This window comes from Pseudophryne corroboree, chromosome 9 (assembly GCF_028390025.1).
Source record: "Pseudophryne corroboree isolate aPseCor3 chromosome 9, aPseCor3.hap2, whole genome shotgun sequence".
NCBI lineage: Eukaryota > Metazoa > Chordata > Amphibia > Anura > Myobatrachidae > Pseudophryne > Pseudophryne corroboree.
In genome coordinates this window covers 449,251,682-449,274,826 of record NC_086452.1, presented here as the reverse complement: position 1 = coordinate 449,274,826, position 23,145 = coordinate 449,251,682, and the positions used below count along the sequence as shown (strand labels likewise).

The window sequence follows — 23,145 nt, the reverse complement described above, 5'->3', positions numbered from 1 at the left end:
AGCTTTTTATGAGGTAAAAAGTGAAGACTTCAAGGGCAGCAGCGGTGGTAAATGTTTTGTGACATTCACTGCTGCAGCTCCAGCTCTCCCCAGCGGCGCTGTACACTCCCGAGCCCTGGTTGCCGGGTACCTACAGCGGAGGCTCCGGTTTTCTTCATGTTAGACACACACGGCTGGAGCTCTCCAGGATCGCCGGACCCGGTCTTTATCGCGATCCGGCGCGGTCAGTGGGAGGCGGGCTGCGCGCGCTGGCGGTGGACATTGGCAGTACAGGCAATCCCACTAGATCACCAGGGCATGGGCGCAGGTCGGGTTTTCTCTCTATACCACTTCTTATATCGCCCACAGTACCCAGTGGTTTTGCTAGCAAGGGGGATAAGGTTTAGACCTGAAGCCCCTCCCCCAGCCCTAGGGCGCCATTTCCCGCAAATGTTCCCGCCCTGGAGCTGCATATCTGTCTTTTCCTCACTCCCAGTCAGTGTCTGCGGCGCCATTATACCTCAGCTCACTGTTCCTGGGACTGCTTGGGCAAATCCTCCTATGTAAAGCCGCCTGGTTGTCAGCGCTGTGCCTTTACATGACACTTAAGCAGAGTCGGCCATAGCTATAGGCAAACTAGGCAATTACCTAGGGCATTTGATATGCCCAGGGGCATCATCAGCTTCTGCTGATTAAAATGATATGCGGCATGCCTATATTCTGTGTGTAGCATTTCATATGCAGATACAGCCACAGTCTCACACAGTATAAAGGCATGCTGCATATCATTTTAATCAGCAGAAGCTGCTTGTGCATCCTAGCCACATAACAATGCAAATAAGATGCAATTTCATTAAAAAATTTGCCCGACGTTAGCACTGAGGCAATATTTATGAGGACACATCTGTATCCAAGCAGAGGCAGAGGTCACAGTGTTAGCGGCAGTGTGAGTGCTGTGTGCATGTGAGTGTGTTGGTTGTGCAGTAGTGTTCGGAATATGTGTAAGGAGCATTATGTGTGTCATGTAAAAATGCATTAATAATGTGCAACATATGTATAAGGAGCACTGTGTGTGTCATTATGTGTTTAAGGGCATTAATAATGTGTGGCATACTGTATGTGTAACAGGGTACTACTGTATGTGTCATTATGTGTATAGGGGCACTAACAATGTGCAGCAAATGTGTAGGGGGCACTGTGTGTGTCATTATGTGTATTAGGGCATTAATAATGTGCGGCATATGTGTAAGGGACATTATGTGTAAAAGGGCATTAATAAAGGTTGTCATAATGTGTAAGCACATTATGTTTAGAAGGACATTAATAATGTGTCTCATATGTGTTAGGGGCATTACTGTGTGGAATTATGTGTTTAAGGTGCTCTTCTATGTGGTGTTGCGTATAGAAAGGGCACTACTGTGTCATCTAATGTGAATAAAGAGCAATAGGGTGTAGTGTAATGTGAATAAGGAGCAATTCAGTGTGATGTAATGTGAATAACGGTCTCTACTGTGAGGAGTAACGTTTATAAGGTAAAGTGATACTACTGTGGGATGTAATATGAATTATGGAAACTGTCGCATGATCAAATGTGAATAAAGTGCAGTACTGTGTGGCGTATTTGGAATTGGGGTTACTATTGTGTGGCCATGCCCCTTGCCAGCAAAAACACACCCCTTTTTGGGCCGTGCGCCAAATGTGCGAACTGTTCCTATTTAAAATATAGGGGGTACAAACACCAAAATAAGGACTGCTATGGCTGAGGGGTGATGGTGCTGGGAAAGAAGTGCAAGGTCAGAGGCAGAACCAGCAGTGGTGCTAGGGGGCACTAGCCAAAATCTTGCCTAGGGCATCATATTGGTTAGGGCCGGCTCTGCACTTAAGTATTCTACCTGCCTTTTTAGTCAGTGTTAGTAAGAAAGAGTGCATTTAGTCAGGGGTTTATAGTACAATTACCCTGTGATATACATCCAGTTTCTTACTGTGTACTGTTATATCTACTGTTATATAGCTGTGTAAGATAGTCCAGTGCAGTATTATTGTCTGTAATAACCTCTGCATTGTACAGACTGTGACTATTTGTGTGTGCATTTGATTGCTGAGTGGTGTTCATCTCGTGTCTTTCACTCAACTTGCTATCCCTATATTCTATAACCTGAGGGGGCTTGTGGCGTTAGGTGTTATCTAATATAGGATTTTCACAAAGATATACTGTATTACGTATTTTTCTCTGTGATTTGGTCATCATATTTCTCCTTTATCTCTGCTGGTGCTGACTACACTGCGCAGGGGTTTGGGTTTAGAGATATAGTGCTGCTGATAATTGTACTGTGTTACCTCATACTACAAGTTATATCATGTCTGCTTCTGAGGGTAACGGTTCTGGGGCGGAACACACTGCTGGTGTTGCTGAAGCCACAGGCACATATGAGGAGAATATAGCAGCTGTGGGCTCTGGTTCTGGGGGCTCCTTGCACTTCCTGTGTCTTTATCAAGGCATCTATCCACGCGTCGGCAGGAGGACCATAAGAGGGGAGACGGTGTGGATATCTCTCCATAGGATTTGGGACAGCTGGTTCCAGGGACGCCTGCATTTGACAACTTACCCATGCTGTTTTTGTCTGCTCTTGTGGTGGACCATTTCCATTGGTGAGAGACCATTTCATATCCCCCCAAACTTTATTTTAATGTATATTTTAAAGGAATAAAACAGTGTTGCACTATTGGAGAATTTCTTCTCTTGTTTTGGTATGAAAACGATCTGCAAGGATATACTGACAATAGAGAGCCTAAACTGGTGATATCCAGCTCCATGAAAAGCGTGCTTGTCTACCTGTAAAACGGTAGACCATCCTGTGGGGTACGAGCAATTACTTATTGCATTTTAATTGAATTGATGTGGAAAATAGAATACACTATGGTTGTTCTTTTTTCTTTTCTTATTGTATGAGCGCCAAGTGGACTCAATTGGGAATACCTGAGGTTTGCTATTGGCAACATCCATTACCAGTTTCGGGCGTTACCTTTTGTTTTAACAACGGCTCCGCGAGTCTTCACCAAAGTTATGGCGGTGATGACGGTGGTACTCCGCCGTCAAGGGGTCAGGATACTGTGTCATCTGGATATGACGGTCTGGTTTCTACAAGCCCACGGGTGGCTCATCAACTGGAAGAAATCCTCCCTGGTCCCTGCTCAGAGCATGGTGCACCTGGGAGCGCTGTTGGACACTCACAACCAGAGGTTGTTCTTGTCTCAGGAGAAAGTCCTAAAGCTTCAGGACAGGATTCGTTGCTTCCTTTCTCGTCCGCAAGTGTCGATACATTCGGCGATGCAGATGCTGGGCCTCATGGTGTCAGCATTCGACATGGTGGAGTATGCTCAATTCCATTCTCGCCCCCTCCAGAAGCTGATTCTAGCCAAGTGGGACGGGCTGCCTCACCGGATCAGGTCTCAAATGATCTCATTGACTCCGGAGGTCCGTCTGTCGCTGCTCTGGTGGCTCCAGGACCAACAATTGTGCAGGGGCCGTCCCTTCTGGATATCCAACTGGGTCCTGTTGATGACAGATGCCAGTCTAAGAGGTTGGGGCGCGGTGCTGGAGCAGCACTCGTTACAGGGTCAGTGGACCAAGGAGGAATCTCACCTCTCGATCAACATTCTGGAGTTGCGGGCGGTCTTCAATGCGTTGAACCTGGCCCAGCATTTAATTCAGAACCGTCCTGTTCAAGTACAGTCGGACAACGCCACCACAGTGGCTTACATAAATCATCAAGGCGGCACTCTAAGCCGTTTGGCAATGAAGGAAGCCTTACGGATTCTACAGTGGGCAGAACGCCATCTACCGGCAATATTCATTCTGGGAGTCCTGAATTGGGAAGCGGACTTTCTCAGTCGTCAGGACGTGCATGCCGGCGAGTGGGGCCTCCATCCAGAAGTGTTTCAACTCCTCGTGGAAAGGTGGGGTCTTCCAGATGTGGATCTGATGGTGTCTCGACACAATCACAAGGTTCCGGTCTTCGGAGCAAGGACAAGGGATCCTCAAGCAGCATTCGTGGATGCGCTGGCGGTGCCGTGGAGGTTTCGGCTGCCGTACGTGTTCCCTCCGGTGTCACTCCTGCCCAGGGTAATTCGGAAGTTCAAGCAAGAAAAAGGAAATATGCTTCTCATAGCTCCGGCGTGGCCCAGACGGCACTGGTTCTCAGACCTGCAAGGCCTATCGTCAGAGCGTCCACTTCTACTTCCACAACGCCCAGACCTCCTCATTCAGGGCCCTTGTGTCTAGGACTCGTCCCGGATATTTACCTAAGGTGGTTTCTTCGTTCCACCTTAATCAGGAGATTGTGGTTCCAGCTTTTGTCTCTCCTGATTTGTCTCCCAAAGAGCGGTTTTTGGATGTGGTACGGGCTCTCCGTATCTATGTGAAGAGAACTGCTTCTATTTGAAAGTCTGATTCTCTCTTTGTTTTGTTTGGATTTCACAAACGTGGCTGGCCTGCTCACAAGCAGACACTGGCCAGGTGGATTAGAATGGTGATTGCGCATGCTTATGTGAAGGCTGCTTTGTCAGCTCCTGTTCATATTACGGCCTATTCTACTCGGTCTGTTGGACCTTCTTGGGCGGCCCAACGTGGTGCGACCCTTGATCAATTGTGCAAGGCGGCTATGTGGTCCTCCGGGAACACGTTCATAAGGTTCTATGCCTTCGATACTGCCGCTTCCCAGGATGCTTCCTTTGGACGCCGGGTTCTTGTGCCCGCTACAGTGCGTCCCCTCCCATAAGGAACTGCTTTAGGACATCCCCATTGTCCAGACTTGTGGAGACCAGTGTACCCCGCAGCAGAAAATGAGTTTTATGGTAAGAACTTACCTTTGTTAAAACTCTTTCTGCAAGGTACACTGGGCTCCACAAGGCGCCCACCCTGACGCACTTAGCTTCTTTGGGTTGATATGGCATTAGCCGCTGACACTTCTCTTGTCGTGAGAGTGTGGTGTATGTGGCTACTAACCGTTGTCGTCTCTTTTCCTGCTACTGCATTGGGCTGGTTAACTAAAACTGAGCTCCTGTGCTGGGAGGCGGTGCTGTGCATTCTGGGAACAGTCAAAGCTTTGAGTCTGTTGGTGCCTCGAATCAAGATCCTACTCTACACCCCATTGTCCAGACTTGTGGAGCCCAGTGTACCTCGCAGAAAGAGTTTTAACAAAGGTAAAAAAAACTTGTTTTTCATGGGAGCCCACTGTTATCCCTCTAATGTCTGAAGAAGCTCTAGTAGTCGTAGTAAGAGGTATAAAGATCAGGGGAAGAGTCTTGTTAATCATGTTTATGATGTCTGAAACAACACCAGACAGTAATTTATCTCAGGGGTTCCTGCACAACGGTTGAGCCCCGGTAGGAAAGTCTCCTTGAATTCCAAAGTTGCTCAGCGTTTCCACCATAAACTAAAAGACGGTTGAGCATTATCTCCGTGTCCGGCGACATAATCACAGGGGTGGTGTGCGGTGTGAAAAATGAAATGAATTAAACAAATCAGGACCATGATTCAACCTGCTTAATAACCCAAGGTGATCCCCTTCGGATTGCTGTGTATGAGGGACAGTAGAACTGCATTAAATTGCATAGCAAAGATTTTTACATATATATTTGTATGTAATTATTCAAGAGGGATATGGGCCGGTTACATTAATGGATGAGTACAATTCAGGCTTCCAGCGCCGGTTTGATTTGACAACGAGCCACCCTGTGGAATTTTCTTAAACATGGGATGAATGAAAAAGAGGGGACAAGATTGTCAGGGAATTGTTTTATAATAAGCATCAATTCCGTACAGACCGTGCGTGTTTCTTGTTTTTTTTTGCCCTCTAATAAACAATGACCTCTGCTGACATCTCAGCGCTGAGTTTTTCCGCCACTTGAGACGAAAGTTTGGCCAATATACAATTAATTAAAATATCATTTGAGGTTTCGCTAATAGCCAAATCCTGTGCATTGTACAGATTATGACAATATTTCTGAAATTCTTCTCTAATTAGTCTGGGATCAAAGGTCGTTTGTCCAGATCTAGTTTTAATTGCTAGTATGTTGTGCTGCGAGGTTTTGTGTCTAAGCTTAGATGCCAAAAGTTTGTCTTTTGTGGCCTTCTCATAGGACTTTAGGTTTGACAACCTCAGTATATAAATGCTTAGATAGCCTCTTACTGTTTCCATCTGCTGCAATGTGGAAGTTGCTCTTTAGGCCCAGGGGCGGATTGGCCATAGGGCTCAACAGGAAGATTCCTGGTAGGCCGATGTGTCTGTGGGGCCTGTTTTGTGTGTTGTCATGTGACCCCACCCCCCACATGACAGGCAGCCCACCCCACTCAGTACACTGCATTTCCCATAGGCGTTTCTATAATGGGTCCAGGGGAGGCCCACACTGCACCCATATTATAATACTCACCTTTCCAGATTCCCGCGTTAGGCGTTACATCCGTGGCAAAAATTACAGCCAAAATGGCCGTAAAGCATGTGCTGTAATGAAATTGGTCTCAGGAATATGGTGGTCGCCATGTTTCCTGAAACCTGCACGTGCACAGCATGTTGGGGTCCTGAAGAAGGAACTAATATAATTGTCAAATGGGCCAGGTGAAGTAATTAAAGACCTTTCTTCATAAATGTACCAGCATTTTACATTTGGAGCCAGAGCACAGGATGGCAACCTGTGAGTATTCCATCATCAAAGCACAAATCCCCTAGCAGGGTTCACTGAAGCCAGGGTGCTCATTAGATGCTGCGTGTCTGCTTCTGCTAGTGCAAATCCAGATTGGCACAAGCCAATCCACTGAAGTGGTTGGAAGTCCTGACAGGGAGAATATATGTGGCAAGGGGAGCATGGCAGTCCTAACCGTGGCCCTCATTCCGAGTTGATCGCTCGCAAGGCGATTTTAGCAGAGTTACACACGCTAAGCCGCCGCCTACTGGGAGTGAATCTTAGCTTCTTAAAATTGCGACCGATGTATTCGCAATATTGCGATTACAAACTACTTAGCAGTTTCAAAGTAGCTTCAGACTTACTCGGCATCTGCGATCAGTTCAGTGCTTGTCGTTCCTGGTTTGACGTCATAAACACACCCAGCGTTCGCCCAGACACTCCTCCGTTTCTCCAGCCACTCCTGCGTTTTTTCCGGAAACGGTAGCGTTTTTAACCACACGCCCCTGAAACGCCGTGTTTCCGCCCAGTAACACCCATTTCCTGTCAATCACATTACGATCGCCGGAGCGAAGAAAAAGCCGTGAGTAAAAATACTTTCTTCATTGTAAAATTACTTGGCGCAGTCGCAGTGCGAATATTGCGCATGCGTACTGAGCGGAATTTCACTGCGATGCGATGAAATATACCGAGCGAACGACTCGGAATGAGGGCCCGTGTACACTTACATGGCACCAGCAAATATTTATCCACTTGGTCTTTCTAGTCAGTATAACCCCTGCCTGTGGCCTACAGTGGGACATAGCAATGAAAATAAATGATATAGAAGAAGGAATAATAAAATGGTTAAATATCTACCAGGCTATTGAATGTTTGGCCTGAGAAAAATCATCCTAGAACAAGTTGTTCTAAACATATAAGACGGATTATGTGGAAACAAGAGCTGCATAATCTTATACACTCATCTAACATCAGCAAATATTTCTATACTAGGAAATATAACCCACCCTTTGTCTCTTCTGGAATATAGCTGGGGAAAAAAAGGTCCGGAATGTTGGGCCTGGGAAAAACAATTTTACAACATAGTCTTATAGACATCAAGTATAGAAACCATAGACATTGTCCCTGCCCAGGGTGAGCTTACTAACGTTAGACACCATTGATGGTGGAAGCAATCCTGTCAGTGGGCTGGAGCTCTGCTTACCAAGTAAAGCATGACAGCTCATGATGTAGACAAGACATAGGACAGCCAGCAGCAACTTTATCTAGATTGCATATAGGTATATATCGTAGATTCTATTGCCGCTACTGCTGGCTGGAAGTCCAGCTACGACCTTAAGGCTTAAGAGATACTTTCGATCTCTTGGCCCTGGATACTGTAGTCCAGACATTTCTGAGGGTCTTCTATTACCGATTTAGGGTTGCCCCAGTGTCTTGTTGTGAGGGTGAGGAGACTTAAATGCCTAGGTCCCAAACTAGCTTCCAAGCATCCTCTTACATAGATGAAGAGCATTGTGTGGTTTCAGAGGTCAACCTGGATCTATAAGGTGTACACCTATGTTGGATACCTTTGTCCCAAAGAATTAGCCTCACCTTCCAGAATGGTGCCAGGTCTTGGGAAACGTGCAATAGGGCATTTTCACCCGGAATACATCAATGACTTATGTGTTATCTGGAATAATATTTTCCTTAGTCTGGAATTTGTGTTGCCACAGTATGAGGTTCGTTTGGCGTCAATGAGCGACGATACACTCTGAAAATTGCTAGATGATGTTAATTAGCATGTTGGCCAAAGTCTCAATAGGTAAGATCACAGTCTTGCTCTATCTCCTCTGGGCTATTCTTCATTCTTAACTTATAGCTCCAGGGACAGTTTTCATTGTCCTTTTACACCAAAGCCAAGTCTGTTCTCACCTGCGTGCTGGTAGGTCCACCATGTGTTCCATAGAACCTTGCTGTGTGTGTGTCTGGTGTCAGGATGACAGTTGCTTTCTGTTGCTCCAATAGGAGGACAGATTTCTGCAGCTCAGGCAGGTGGTCTAGTGCCTGGCACAAGGTCCTCGTCTTCTATGCGTCAGCCTGACCGCGAAAGGGCTCCTGTTGCTCCAGCTGTGTCTTAAGTTATCCCTACTTCTTGAAAAATAATTCGACCGAGAAGGATTTCTTTCCTCCTGTCACATATCATCTGTACGTTCCCCTGACATCTATCATAGTGGTGACAGTCACATTGACTCAAAACATTGCTTGGTGGTACAAACTATTACGCAAGGCTGCTGTAAAGAGTCAGGTTTCTGTCAGCATGGGTCCAACACATGAGCCATATTGGGTATGCAGTTCCCTGGTATACATCCGTGCATCCAAATATGCAAGGACAGAAATGCCAGCTTTCAGTGTCTACAGACGCTGCAGTCATGTTTTGTGCGTCTTTAGACGCCACCATCGGTCGCACCATTGAAACGTTCACCAGCCCTATGCTAGGTGTAGACCATCCGTCTGAGTGTGACCTCCAATGTGAGCAATTCAACATGCCCACACTACGTTAAAGCTGTCTGATTAGCCAACCCCATGTAACCACACAAGAATGGCCAAAATATTTCTAATACACATCTTGGTGCGCGTGTCTAACGCTGTACTGCAACTCTGTACAAACACCATCGCAGTACATGCGTACAGGGTGCACCTCAGACGCAAGCACCAATGAAAAACATTGCACAAGGAAAACATAAAACACATTGGCCCCCACAGGAAAAACACACACATTGGCCCCACAGAAAATAATAAAATAAATGGGCCCCCCACAGGGGAAAAAAAATGTATAATATAGCTTTTGGTATTACAATTTGTTTCAAATTACCACTGCTGTTTGAAAGGCCCAGTGACACCAAGAGGTTTTATAATTCTTGGCTGTAATATCTATATATTCATTTATTTATCAACAGTCATACAACACTAGCATTTTCCATTGCATCTTCAAAGTCGGCGCAGGGGCGGATTGGGAACTGACAGTAGCCCTGGAAAAATTTGGAGAAGTGGCCTCAAGTGGGCAGCACAAGAGGTATAACATGTAACCATGGCAGCAGCACCACCCCGCTCATGTCAACAAACAAAACAGGCCCCACGTGCGCACTGGCCCACCGGGGCTCTTCCCTGGGAGCCCAGTGACCAGTCCACCCCTGTTCAGATCCTATATCGGTATGCAAAGCCTAGGAAAAAAAATAATATAAAAATAATTTACCCCAATTTGCACCCTCTGTTTGCACAGACTTCATCTTGAAAAATAACCTCCAATAGTATTCAACTAAGTAAAGTGTTTTGTTTCTGAGTCTCAGTAGAAGGCTGGTAGCATTCTGCGGTGGAAGCTTTTACACGTCATTTGAACGCAGCTGTTGTTCATGGGTGTTTGGCTGTAGAAGGGTTTCTTGGCTAGCATTAACTCTGCTGTTTTCATCACAATCCAGGCGTGGTAATAGCTGTGCAGGTAATTATATGATTGCTTCAATGCACAATATAAATCCCCTGTAGACCTTCCATGTGTTGTAGTCTCTATCTCTAGTGAGAAATCAATGTCTGTGCTGGGGCGAAATGAAAGATTGATGATGTAACTCACAGTCCCTGTGCAACTCCCAGGTAACCCTCATATGTAAACTGGTGCATTCAGACCAGCAGGTAAAAGGTGACACGTTAGTATACTGTATAAACACCCAGATTGATTATGTTATCAGTTGTAACGTATTGTCTGTTCTGTTCTTTCAACGTCAGAGCAGCTCTGTGTGCTCAGACAATAATTCAATGGTTGTCTGCTATACATTGTCATATTTCTGTGAATGTCTGCCCCAGTTCCTGGCTCTGTGTCTCCCACCTGAAAAATGTATAAACACCCCCTTTGTTTCACATTCTCTTCTAAAACAGTACTCTGATTGGACCTATTTATTTACATCTTAAGTTAATAATGAGTGTGAGAGGAAATTGGGGGTGTCTGTTGTTATATTGGTAGAAAAACATACTTCAAATTGCACTTTCCCAATTAATGTGGTCTTTTAAGGTGCTAGAGGAGATTATGTATCCCCCACCTCCAAGGAGTCCTTGTTGAAAGATGAGTGGTTACTGCACAGACTCCAGTCTTCCTGTTTTCCAGGGAGGCTTCATGCCCTATCTTAAGATGGCCACCAATATTTCTACTGAGCATGTGTGGGAGCCATCTGAGACTTAGTGAGAGACTGTGTTAAAGACACGTTTTCCACTTAGCTCCAGAGAGACTTGCAATTACCTGCAATCCATAACGATTCCAGTGTTCTTGTACCACTACCCATTGCCGACATACACTCGACGGCTGGTGAGCTGTATGAAACTCTGCTCAAGCTATGCTCCATCACCAGACCAGAGTACATATAACAGTGAGTACACTGTATCCGATATCTATCAATAAACCAACACCACTGGTTAAGTAACTGGACTGTTCACAGTTTGAGTCATCTCCTGGTGTGTACCTATATAACATCAGCACCTGCACACACATCAGTCAGAGCCGGCTCTAGCCAATTTGATGCCCTAGGCAAGATTTTGGCTGGTGCCCCCTAACACCGCCGCTAGTCCGCCTCTGATCCAGCAACACTCAGGCAGTGGGGCCCACCGGGGGGTTACCCCTGTGCCCCTGTGGGCCAGTTCAGCCCTGCATAATGCACCTTACACATATGCACCTCATTAGTAATGCCCATAATACCATAATTCCACACAATATTGCACCTTACACATATGCCCCACATTAGTAATGCTAGTAGCTTTTTATTTAATAAAACTTACTTTTGCTTGCTGGCAGTCAGTGTGTGTGTCCATGCAGCTCCCTGGATCCATGACTGCGTTTTGTGAGATGGGGGTGGCAGGAAGGGTGGTTGCGTGCTTGCGCTTGCACCCATTAATGGGGCACCCATACAAGGGATGTGACCTGACACGGTATGCCGTCCTTTGCAAGCCTCATCTTTATTTTTGCTTGCTGATTGGACACAGATGGCAGCAATGTCAAGATACTGCCATACCTGCTGGTTATACAAATAGACCAATAACAAACATGTAGCAACTCTTCCTTCTCATCAATGTTCAGTGTTTGCTGGTGTCTGTTACTCCCGGCAACTGCATGCCCTTTATTTTATACTGCGGGCAGGGCCGGAGCTTCCACTAGGCAGCTTTAGGCAGCTGCCTAGGGGCACCGGGACCTGAGTTGGTGGCCCACTAAAGCTGGATGAAAAAGTTAGCATGGTCCTAGCTCTCACAGCCACCGCAATCCCCCTGGAACCCGTATCTACAGTAGCCACAACTGCCAAGCTTCTGTAGTGCAGCCTCCAGCTCCACCTCCACCCAGCACAGGCAGTAATTTTGACAGCTCCTGGAGTCCTGGCTCGGGGTGACTTGCAGCACTGCTCTTCAATCCAGGCTCTTTCACAGACTACTCAGTCCCAACTCTGCACTGCAGCCTGCACAGTGCTCTCTCTGCATTTGATAAGGAAAGAGGGGGAGAGCAGCAGTCTGGAGGAAAGTGGTGGGGGGGGGGGGGGGGGGGGGGGGGGGTTGGGGGGTTGGGAGTGGGGATGGGGATAAGCAGCAGGCATGCACACAGTGTGGAGGGTTAAGCAGCAGCATGCACACAGGTGGTGGATGGGAGAGAACAGAAGACATTTAAAAGAGTAGGGTGGGGTGAGAGCAGCAGGAAATGACACAAACTGGGGAGATGGGGAGTAGAGAGCAGCCATGCAACTGGGGATGGAGGAGAGCAGCAGTATGCCTATCACCTGAAGGGTGGGTAGGGGGAAGGGTCAGTAGTCAGTAGTTTTGCCTAGGGTGCCAAGAAACCTTGCACCGGCCCTGACTGCGGGAGCGATATGCTCTGCTCTCCAATCTGACGCGTCTGAAAGTCACGCTGCGCTGACATTTCATATAGAAATAGCGCAACGCAACTTACTGACCACGTTACAGTGCTGGGTGACAGAGGAATTTTACGACGTGGACTGACTGAGAAATAAAGTGTGGGGAGAACACTGCCCATGTTACGTCCCTGCAGACACCTGAGGTTTGCACTCCCACATATGAACACTTTGGTGGTCATTCCGAGTTGATCGCTCGCTAGCAGTTTTTAGCAGCCATGCAAACGCTATGCCGCCGCCCTCTTAGCTTAGCAAAAGTGCAAACGAAAGGATCGCAGAGCGGCTACAAAAAAAATTTGTGCAGTTTCAGAGTAGCTTCAGACCTACTCAGCACTTGTGATCACTTGAGACCATTCAGTTCCTGACGTCTTTGACGTCACTAACACACCCTGCGTTCGCCCAGCCACACCTGCATTTTTCCTGTCACGCCTGCGTATTTCCTATCACTCCCTGAAAACGGTCAGTTGACACCCAGAAACGCCCTCTTCCTGTCAATCACTCTGCAGCTGCCTGTGCGACTGAAAAGCATCGCTAGACCCTGTGTAAAACTACAACGTTCATTGTAATAGTACGCCGCGCATGCGCATTGCACCGCATACACATGCGCAGAAGTGCCTTTTTTTGCCTCATCGCTGCGCAGCGAACGAATGCAGCTAGCTAACATCTCGGAATGACCCCCTTTAAGCACAAGCAATATAGGTGATTTCAGTATTATGTGAAACCGTCTTGCAAAATACACATGTGGTATCATAAGGAGCCATACAGTAATAACCTTATATAGTCAGTGAAAATGTCACAGGTCCAGGAATTGCCGTTACCAGACTTCTGCTGTCTGAGGTCTCACAAGTCAGGGGCATTCAAGCATATCAGCAGGATCTAATGCTATCAGGGAGTTTCACGTTGTCATTATGGGGTATTGTGTGTAGAATTTGGAGGGAAAAAATTAATTTATTCCATTTTGGAATAAAGCTGTAACATAACAAAATGTGAAAAAAGTGAAGCGCTGTGAATACTTTCCGAATGCACTGTACTATCAGCCACGTTTCTGCAAAAATAGGTCAGGAAGTCATAAAACAGCACTTGTGGTCAAGCCCTGGGTGAAACGCGTATCTTTTCACCTCCACGGGATGCCCGATGTGAACAAACGAGACCCCTCCTGCCCCGCAATCCGTTCTCGTCCTGACTGATGCATTGTCAGGTGCCTGCTCCCTGATATTCTGAAATCAACAGGGTAACATGTCAGAGAGACTGACCTACCAGCAGTTAGTGATGCAAGTGTTAGTGACACTCTTTACTGCAATCCACTGTTCACTGCAAATTATCTTGCACAACGTGGAAAGCCACAGCAGACGATTACCGCAACCAAGTGGTCTGTGTTCCGTTCCCCCAAACAATGAACTTCTTTGATGGAAGATAGACAGTAAATACAGTAGACAGACAGTTAGTAGGTCGACACCAGATGGTTGACAGTCAGTAGGTCAATAGGGTCAAAAGGTTAACTGGTTCAAACAATCGACATGCCAATGGTTGACACCTAAAAGGTTGACATCGTATTTCATTATTTTTAGGGTTAGGCAGCCAAAACCTAACATTGCAAGGATGTATCAATCTTTACATGCAGGGACAGAGCTTGTGTGAAACCTCTGTCTCTGCGAACCCACTTACCACAACTCTCACAACATTTTTTGTGAGATTGTGTCCGCGTATGCAACACCTCCCCCCTCACCCTCCCCTTTGTGACCCCATCCTCTTGCCACTTGCAGCCAGGATGGTGATCTGGGAGGGTAGCCGGTCAGCGGATCTTGTCATTTATTAAGGGTGTCCTGTTCTGGTACAAGCGTCCCTGCACTGGCTTAAAGTCCAGGAATTATTCAGGAATTGGGTTTAGGTATGGCCATCGGTAGGTTATCCATCGATGGTCACCATTGATGGTACCATTGATGGATAACCTCGATGGTGTAAAACCATCTGTAAAGGAACCATCGATGGTTTTATCCATCAATGTTCACCCCCTGCATTACTGTTAACTGTAATGCGGGCCAATCAGAGCCTGGGGGCGTGGCTTCATGGTTGTCATGTGGTGGGGCTAAGCTCCGTGCCCTGACACTATGAGGAGAAGAAAAAATTGGTAGCACTAAACCATCGATGGTGGGAAACCATCTGGTTCTCCCCATTGATGGTAAAAGTATTCGACAACGGTCATAGTCCATTGATTATTCATAATCATCGATGTTCGATGGCCATCCCTAATTGGGTTTACTTGACTGGAACCCGGGTAGATATAGCTGAACATCAGTAATCCAAACATACACTGTGTTATCTCCTGCTACTTGTACCATTGAGCATACATTGTTTTTTTGCAGACCGACATGAGGTGATTACAAAGGAAATCCTGGAGCTTGACCCGTGGGAGAATCGGTGGAACGTGGTTTGCACCAGAGCACCCATGCATGACTCTTATGACGTGTGCCTCGTGGCAAGACTGAATCCGCGGGACCTTCTGCCACCTCCTCGGGACTTAGTGGAGAGGTGACGCGATATGAGGAACTGGGGAATGCTATCAATGTTTTGGCAAAAAATAAACATGGCCCTCATTCCGAGTTGTTCGCTCGGTACATTTCTTCGCATCGCAGCGATTTTCCGCTTAATGCGCATGCGCAATATCCGCAGTGCGACTGCGCCAAGTAAATTTGCTATGCAGTTAGGAGTTTTACTCACGGCTTTTTCTTCGCTCAGGCGATCGGAGTGTGATTGACAGGAAGTGGGTGTTTCTGGGCGGAAACAGGCCGTTTTAGGGGCGTGTGGGAAAAAACGCTACCGTTTCTGAGAAAAACGCGGGAGTGGCTGGAGAAACGGAGGAGTGTCTGGGCGAACGCTGGGTGTGTTTATGACGTCAAACCAGGAACGACAAGCACTGAACTGATCGCAGATGCCGAGTAAGTCTGGAGCTACTCAGAAACTGCTAAGAGGTGTGTAATCGCAATTTTGAGAATCTTTCGTTCGCAATTTTACTATGCTAAGATTCACTCCCAGTAGGCGGCGGCTTAGCGTGTGCAATGCTGCTAAAAGCAGCTTGCGAGCGAACAACTCGGAATGAGGGCCCATGTTCTTTAGGTTGTGTAGACTTTAGTAATGGTGGATTATATGGAATATGAATTATTTACTGCGGAACTGCTTCTTTCTGGCTGCAGGAGATAGGGATCTGCTTAGCAACTTGCAAAGACATATTTAGTCAGTTTTGGTTATTTTATCTTTTTTTTTCCACAGAAAACGTATGACACACCACACAGTAATATGTGACCAGATTAGACAAATACTATGCAAGGCACCATTTTGGTTTTGCTGGTCAATGTTACAAACGTATCGGTGACAGCGGTGTTAGAATGCAGAAAGGGAATAAAACAGTAGAGGGGGGAGAAGTGAATTTGAAAGGCAGAAAACCTGCTAAAATGGCCGACAAGTCAGTCAGGACTAGACCACAGAAGGGAAAGTGAGGTGTGTAGGAGGTCACTCGCTGCCCCAGACTATCTGTCTGGATAATTATTTTTTATATCAAATCATACTTAAGAAATTGACTAATAAATGGTTTTACCCTTAGTTGAATTGTTTTATTATTTCTTTATCTTATTATGCTCCTTCTTGTTAGTGTTTTGCTGAGTCAGCGGCCTGCAGGTGTGGGGTTGCAGGTTGCTGACTAAGTGCTGCTTTTGGACAGGTTCAGACTATAGGCCGCCATGTTATCTCATACTGGGCCTGATTCTGAGTCTGCTGCAAAGCGATGTCAGACTCAGTGAAGCCACGTGTTGTAGGCACATAGGTCTGAGTCGCAGTGCGCATGCGTCACAGTTTTGTGCCTACAGAGTCGCAGTACAGAATTGGATGCTTGGTATCAGAAATGTAAGGGAGATACTGGATAATGACTGGGTGGTAACGGAGGTGGCATGCACAGAGATGGGCCATCTCCTGGGTGTGTGATGCTAGTGCCGCAGGCGTGCCGCTGAAAGCAGCTGCGTACAAAGGCGCTAGACCACTCACACAGGAGGCCACACTCTGACCAAGAAACTGCATCTGTCATAGGTCTGCTGCAACGCGCCAGGCGGTTTTTTAGTGTCTACGAACACCGACAGAGGACGTCTCAGTCTTGGCACATTCCGACGCATGGACGTACACTAGGGAATGGCTTTGCAGCGTCTGCGTCTGTCTCAGAATCAGGTGTGGTACAATATCTACAATGTCTAGCTAGAGAGTCAATAGGTCAGCAACACAGGATTGACATGCATTAGGTCGTCAGGTACAAAATGTCGACAGGTATAAAAGGTAGACGGGACAAATCTTGTATATTCCAAGTTATGTGACCACCATCTGTACAAACATCACGGTTCGGGAATGGTGGCTAGCTTCGCTCGACGCAGGTTACTGTTCACAGTAAATGTCCATGTGGATAGTAAATCAAGCTATTTTTGTGAAAATGTGAAAAACTTAAATTTGTGTCGACCTTCTAAACCTGTTGACATTTATCTGTCGACTTTAAGCACTGTCAGCCTTTCAGCTATCAACCTTTTATACCTGTTGAACTAATGCATGTCGGCCATATGGCAGCACATATAATAAGGTTTGAGTTTGCCGGAGGTGAGGGAAGCCGGAAGGTCTCAGTTTTTTTTTTAAAGCGCCTTGTAAATGATTGGCGCTTTAAAAAACTGTCCGAGATCGTGCAGCATCACGCACCTCCGGCAAACATTGATAATGCCTAACGGTGTCACCCAATTGACTGTTGACTAATACATTGTCGATCTATCATCCAGATACCTTCAGAACGAGCCACTGTCTTTCGGGCCGAGCACCAAATGAAAATATCTGTACAGTAGCTGATTATTAAAATACGTGGAAGAGCCGACTACATAGATAATTTTAGAGAACGGGCTAAACAACCTTGGGGGTGATTCTTTCAGACCTGGTCGCACAGCGGGCGATCAGCAATAGACCGCAATGTGCACGTGCATCGGCCAGCAACAACGTGCAACGCCAGTCAGCGATGGGATGGTGCGAAAATTTCGCTCGCACGGGTGTTCGCAAGGTGACTGACAGGAGGAGGCCATTTGTGGATGGTAACTGACCGGAAAAACGCAGGCGTTCCCAAGCGTTTTCAGGGAGGGTGTCTGACGTCAGCTCCGGTCCCTATCAGCTTGTTCTCATCGCACTGTAGGAGTAAGTCCTAGGCTGCGCACACACTGCACACACTGGATTTTTGCAGCTCGGTTTACACATGCGATCGCACACTTGCACAGCGAATTTACACTCCCCCTGGGGGCGGCGACTATCTGAGCGCAGGACGGCAAAGTCAGCAGCCCAGCAATCAGGTCTGAATTACTCCCCAGTTCCCAAAGTAACCCGTACAATCTAATCAGCAGATGACATTGCAAGGACAATCTAATCAGCAGATGACATTGCAAGGACAATCTAATCAGCAGATGACATTGCATTGCAAGGATGTTCATGTGTTGCCCTTCCAGCCAGATGTCTGATTTTCTATTTTTTTTACTTTATTGGTTATATCAGGCCTCAATTTTATGGGCACATATGATGCCATGTCGGACGTACATTGTCACAAATGATCAACTTTGGTTGGAGAAACCTCCGCCAATGAAAATGTAAACATTGGCCGTCCCATACATTATGTTTATTGCATTTGGCCAGGAGGTTTGGCAGTGGTAGAGTATAACTTATTAGATGTGTGATCATCTCACATCTTACCCTGGGGAACCTTTCTCCTGCTAGGTACTTCCCAATTGCTGTACCCATTTCCTCTGACCAATGATGATAAATATAACAATTCAGCTGATTCGTCAGGGTGCCGAGAGGGAGGTGCGGAGGATACTAATAACACACGGTTTCCTATTTAACAGAATATACAACTAAAAGAATGTCAAATTTTACAACTGGACACCATGGGGACAAAGAAACATAAAATGTGACGGCAGATAAGAACCACTTGGCCCATCTAGTCTGCCCCCCCTCCTATTTTTTTTTTTACCATATGTTTACCTCAAACCTTATTTGATCCTTATTTCTTTGTAAGGATATCCTTATGTCTATCCCATGCATGTTTAAATTGCTCTACTGTCTTAGCCTCTACCACCTCTGATGGGAGGCTATTCCAATTGTCCACTACTCTTTCTGTGAAGTAATTTTTCCTAAAATTTCCCCTGAACCTCCCCCCCTCCAGTGTCCGTGCATGTCCTCATGTTCTAATGCTTCTCTTCCTTTGAAGAGTGTCTCCCTCCTGAACCTCGTTAAAATCCTTGATATATGTGAATTTTTTATCATGTTGTCTCCCCCCCCCCCCCCCTTCCTTTTCCCTTCTCTGCTCCAAACTATACATATTGAGATTTTTTTTTGTCTTACTGGGTATGTTTTGTGATGTAGGCCATGCACCATTTTAGCTGTTCTTCTTTGTACAGTCTCTAATGTATTAATATACATCCGAAGATATGGCCTCCAGAATTGAACACAGTATTCTAGATGAGGACGTACCGATGACCTATACAGTGGCATTATTACTTCTTTGTGCTGCTGATTCCTCTCCCAATGCAGCCAAGCATCTGACTAGCCTTCCTCATTGTTTTGTTACATCACTTACCTGCCTTTAAGTCATCTGAAATAGTGACTCCTAGATCCCTTTCCTCCTCAGTACTTTCCAGTATAGTGTCATTAATACTATATTTATACTTTGTCACCTGAAATAGTGACTCCTAGATCCCTTTCCTCCTCTGTACTTTCCAGTATAGTGTCATTAATACTATATTTATCCTTTATGTCACCTGAAATAGTGACTCCTAGATCCCTTTCCTCCTCAGTAGTTTCCAGTATAGTGTCATTAATACTATATTTATACTTTGTCACCTGAAATAGTGACTCCTAGATCCCTTTCCTCCTCTGTACTTTCCAGTATAGTGCCATTAATACTATATTTCTCTAACGTCCTAGTGGATGCTGGGACTCCGTCAGGACCATGGGGAATAGCGGGCTCCGCAGGAGACAGGGCACATCTAAATAAAGCTTTTAGGATCACATGGTGCGTACTGGCTCCTCCCCCTATGACCCTCCTCCAAGCCTCAGTTAGGTTTTTGTGCCCGTCCGAGAAGGGTGCAATCTAGGTGGCTCTCCTAAAGAGCTGCTTAGAAAAAGTTTTTTTAGGTTTAAATCTCAGTGAATCCTGCTGGCAACAGGATCACTGCATCGAGGGACTTAGGGGAGAGATTTCCAACTCACCTGCGTGCAGGATGGATTGGAGTCTTAGGCTACTGGACACTTAGCTCCAGAGGGAGTCGGAACACAGGTCCTCCTGGGGTTCGTCCCGGAGCCGCGCCGCCGATCCCCCTTACAGACGCTGAAGACGGAGGTCCGGAAAGCAGGCGGCAGAAGACTCCTCAGTCTTCATGAAGGTAGCGCACAGCACTGCAGCTGTGCGCCATTGTTGCTACACGTCTCACTGATTCAGTCACGGAGGGTGCAGGGCGCTGCTGGGGGCGCCCTGGGCAGCAATATTAAATACCTTTAGTGGCAAAATAAATACATCACATATAGCCATTAAGGCTATATGTATGTATTTAACCAAGGCCAGTTTTCTTAAAACACGGGAGAAAAGCCCGCCGGAAAAGGGGCGGAGCTTATTCTCCTCAGCACTCAGCGCCATTTTCCTGCTCAGCTCCGCTGGTGAGGAAGGCTCCCAGGACTCTCCCCTGCACTGCACTACAGAAACAGGGTAACAAAGAGAAGGGGGGCATAATTTGGCGATATTGATATATTAAAAGCGCTTATATCAAAAACAACACCTTCTAGGGTTGTTTATATACATTTATAGCGTTTTTGGTGTGTGCTGGCAAACTCTCCCTCTGTCTCCCCAAAGGGCTAAGAGGGTCCTGTCTTCGATTAGAGCATTCCCTGTGTGGCTGCTGTGTGTCGGTACGTGTGTGTCGACATGTATGAGGACGATGTTGGTGTGGAGGCAGAGCAATTGCCGGTAATGGTGATGTCACCCCCTAGGGAGTCGACACCGGAATGGATGGCTTTAGTTATGGAATTACGTGATAATGTTAGCACATTACAAAAGTCAGTTGACGAAATGAGACGGCCGGAAAACCAGTTAGTACCGGCTCAGGCGTCTCAGACACCGTCAGGGGCTGTAAAACGTCCCTTACCTCAGTCAGTCGACACGGGTACCGACACAGATGAATCTAGTGTCGACGGTGAAGAAACAAACGTATTTTCCAATAGGGCCACACGTTATATGATCACGGCAATGAAGGAGGCTTTGCAGATCTCTGATACTGCTGGTACCTCAAAAAGGGGTATTATGTGGGGGGTGAAAAAACTACCTGTAGCTTTTCCAGAATCAGAGGAATTGAATGACGTGTGTGACGAAGCGTGGGTTAACCCAGATAGAAAACTGCTAATTTCCAAGAAGTTATTGGCATTATACCATTTCCCACCAGAGGTTAGGGCGCGCTGGGAAACACCCCCTAGGGTGGATAAGGCGCTCACACGTTTATCAAAGCAAGTGGCGTTGCCGTCTCCTGATACGGCCGCCCTCAAGGATCCAGCAGATAGGAGGCTGGAAACTACACTGAAGAGTATATACACACATACTGGTGTTATACTGCGACCGGCAATAGCCTCAGCCTGGATGTGCAGTGCTGGGGTAGTGTGGTTGGATTCTCTGACTGAAAATATTGATACCCTGGATAGGGACAGTATTTTATTGACTCTAGAGCAATTAAAGGATGCTTTTCTTTATATGCGAGATGCTCAGAGGGATATTTGTACTCTAGCATCAAGAGTAAGCGCGATGTCCATATCTGCCAGAAGAAGTTTATGGACGCGACAGTGGTCAGGTGATGCGGATTCCAAAAGGCATATGGAAGTATTGCCATATAAAGGAGAGGAATTATTTGGGGTCGGTCTTTCGGACCTGGTGGCCACGGCAACTGCCGGCAAATCCACTTTTTTACCTCAGACCCCCTCCCAACAGAAAAAGACACCGTCTTTTCAGCCGCAGTCCTTTCGCTCCTATAAAAACAAGCGACCAAAAGGACAGTCTTATCTGCCGCGAGGCAGAGGAAAGGGTAAGAGAGGGCAGCAAGCAGCCCCTGCCCAGGACCAGAAGCCCGCCCCGGGTTCTACAAAGCCATCAGCATGACGCTGGGGCTTTACAAGCGGACTCAGGAGCGGTGGGGGGTCGACTCAAGATTTTCAGCAATCAGTGGGCTCGCTCACAAGTGGACCCGTGGATCCTGCAGATAATATCTCAGGGTTACATGTTGGAGTTCGAAAGGTCTCCCCCTCGCCGGTTCCTAAAGTCTGCTTTACCAACGTCTCCCTCAGAAAGGACGTCGGTTTTGGAAGCCATTCACAAGCTGTATTCTCAGCAGGTGATAGTCAAGGTACCCCTCCTACAACAGGGAAAGGGGTATTATTCCACACTATTTGTGGTACCGAAGCCGGACGGTTCGGTAAGACCTATTCTAAACCTGAAATCCTTGAACCTGTACATACAGAAATTCAAGTTCAAGATGGAGTCACTCAGAGCAGTGATAGCGAATCTGGAAGAAGGGGACTTCATGGTGTCCCTGGACATAAAAGATGCTTATCTGCATGTCCCAATTTACCCCTCACACCAAGGGTATCTCAGGTTCATGATACAAGACTGTCATTATCAGTTTCAAACGCTGCCGTTTGGTTTGTCCACGGCCCCTCGGGTCTTTACCAAGGTAATGACCGAAATGATGGTTCTTCTACGAAGAAAAGGCGTATTAATTATCCCTTACTTGGACGATCTCCTGATAAGGGCAAAGTCCAGAGAACAGCTGGAAGTCGGTGTAGCACTAACCCAGGTAGTGCTTCAGCAACACGGGTGGATTCTGAATCTTCCAAAATCTCAATTGACCCCGACAACTCGTCTGCTGTTCCTGGGAATGATTCTGGACACGGTTCAGAAAAAGGTGTTTCTCCCGGAGGAGAAAGCAAGGGAGTTATCCGAACTTGTCAGGAACCTCCTAAAACCAGGAACTGTGTCAGTACATCAATGCACAAGAGTCCTGGGAAAGATGGTGGCTTCTTACGAAGCGATTCCATTCGGCAGATTCCATGCACGGACATTTCAGTGGGATCTGCTGGACAAATGGTCCGGATCGCATCTGCACATGCATCAGCGGATAACACTGTCACCAAGAACAAGGTTGTCTCTCCTGTGGTGGTTGCAGAGTGCCCATCTGTTAGAGGGCCGCAGATTCGGCATACAGGACTGGGTCCTGGTGACTACGGATGCCAGCCTACGAGGCTGGGGAGCAGTCACACAGGGAAGAAACTTCCAGGGCGTGTGGTCAAACCTGGAGACGTCCCTTCACATAAATATACTGGAGCTAAGAGCGATCTACAATGCTCTAAGCCTGGCAGAATCGCTGCTTCAGGGTCAGCCGGTGTTGATCCAGTCGGACAACATCACGGCAGTCGCCCACGTAAACCGACAAGGCGGCACGAGAAGCAGAAGAGCAATGACAGAAGCTGCAAGGAT

At 46.8% G+C, this 23,145-nt stretch overlaps 1 protein-coding gene across 2 annotated transcripts in view; it reads left to right on the top strand.

The window, feature by feature from the left end:
* The window catches only part of KBTBD12 (kelch repeat and BTB domain containing 12), a 156,752-nt gene extending 140,580 nt beyond the window's left edge, over nt 1-16,172 (top strand). For both annotated transcript variants that reach the window (XM_063941176.1, XM_063941175.1), the window contains one exon: nt 14,939-16,172. In XM_063941176.1, the coding sequence (XP_063797246.1) occupies nt 14,939-15,108 (170 nt within the window). In that variant the 3' untranslated portion in view covers nt 15,109-16,172. The remainder of the gene's footprint in view (nt 1-14,938) is intronic.
* The last annotated feature ends 6,973 nt before the right edge of the window (nt 16,173-23,145 follow it).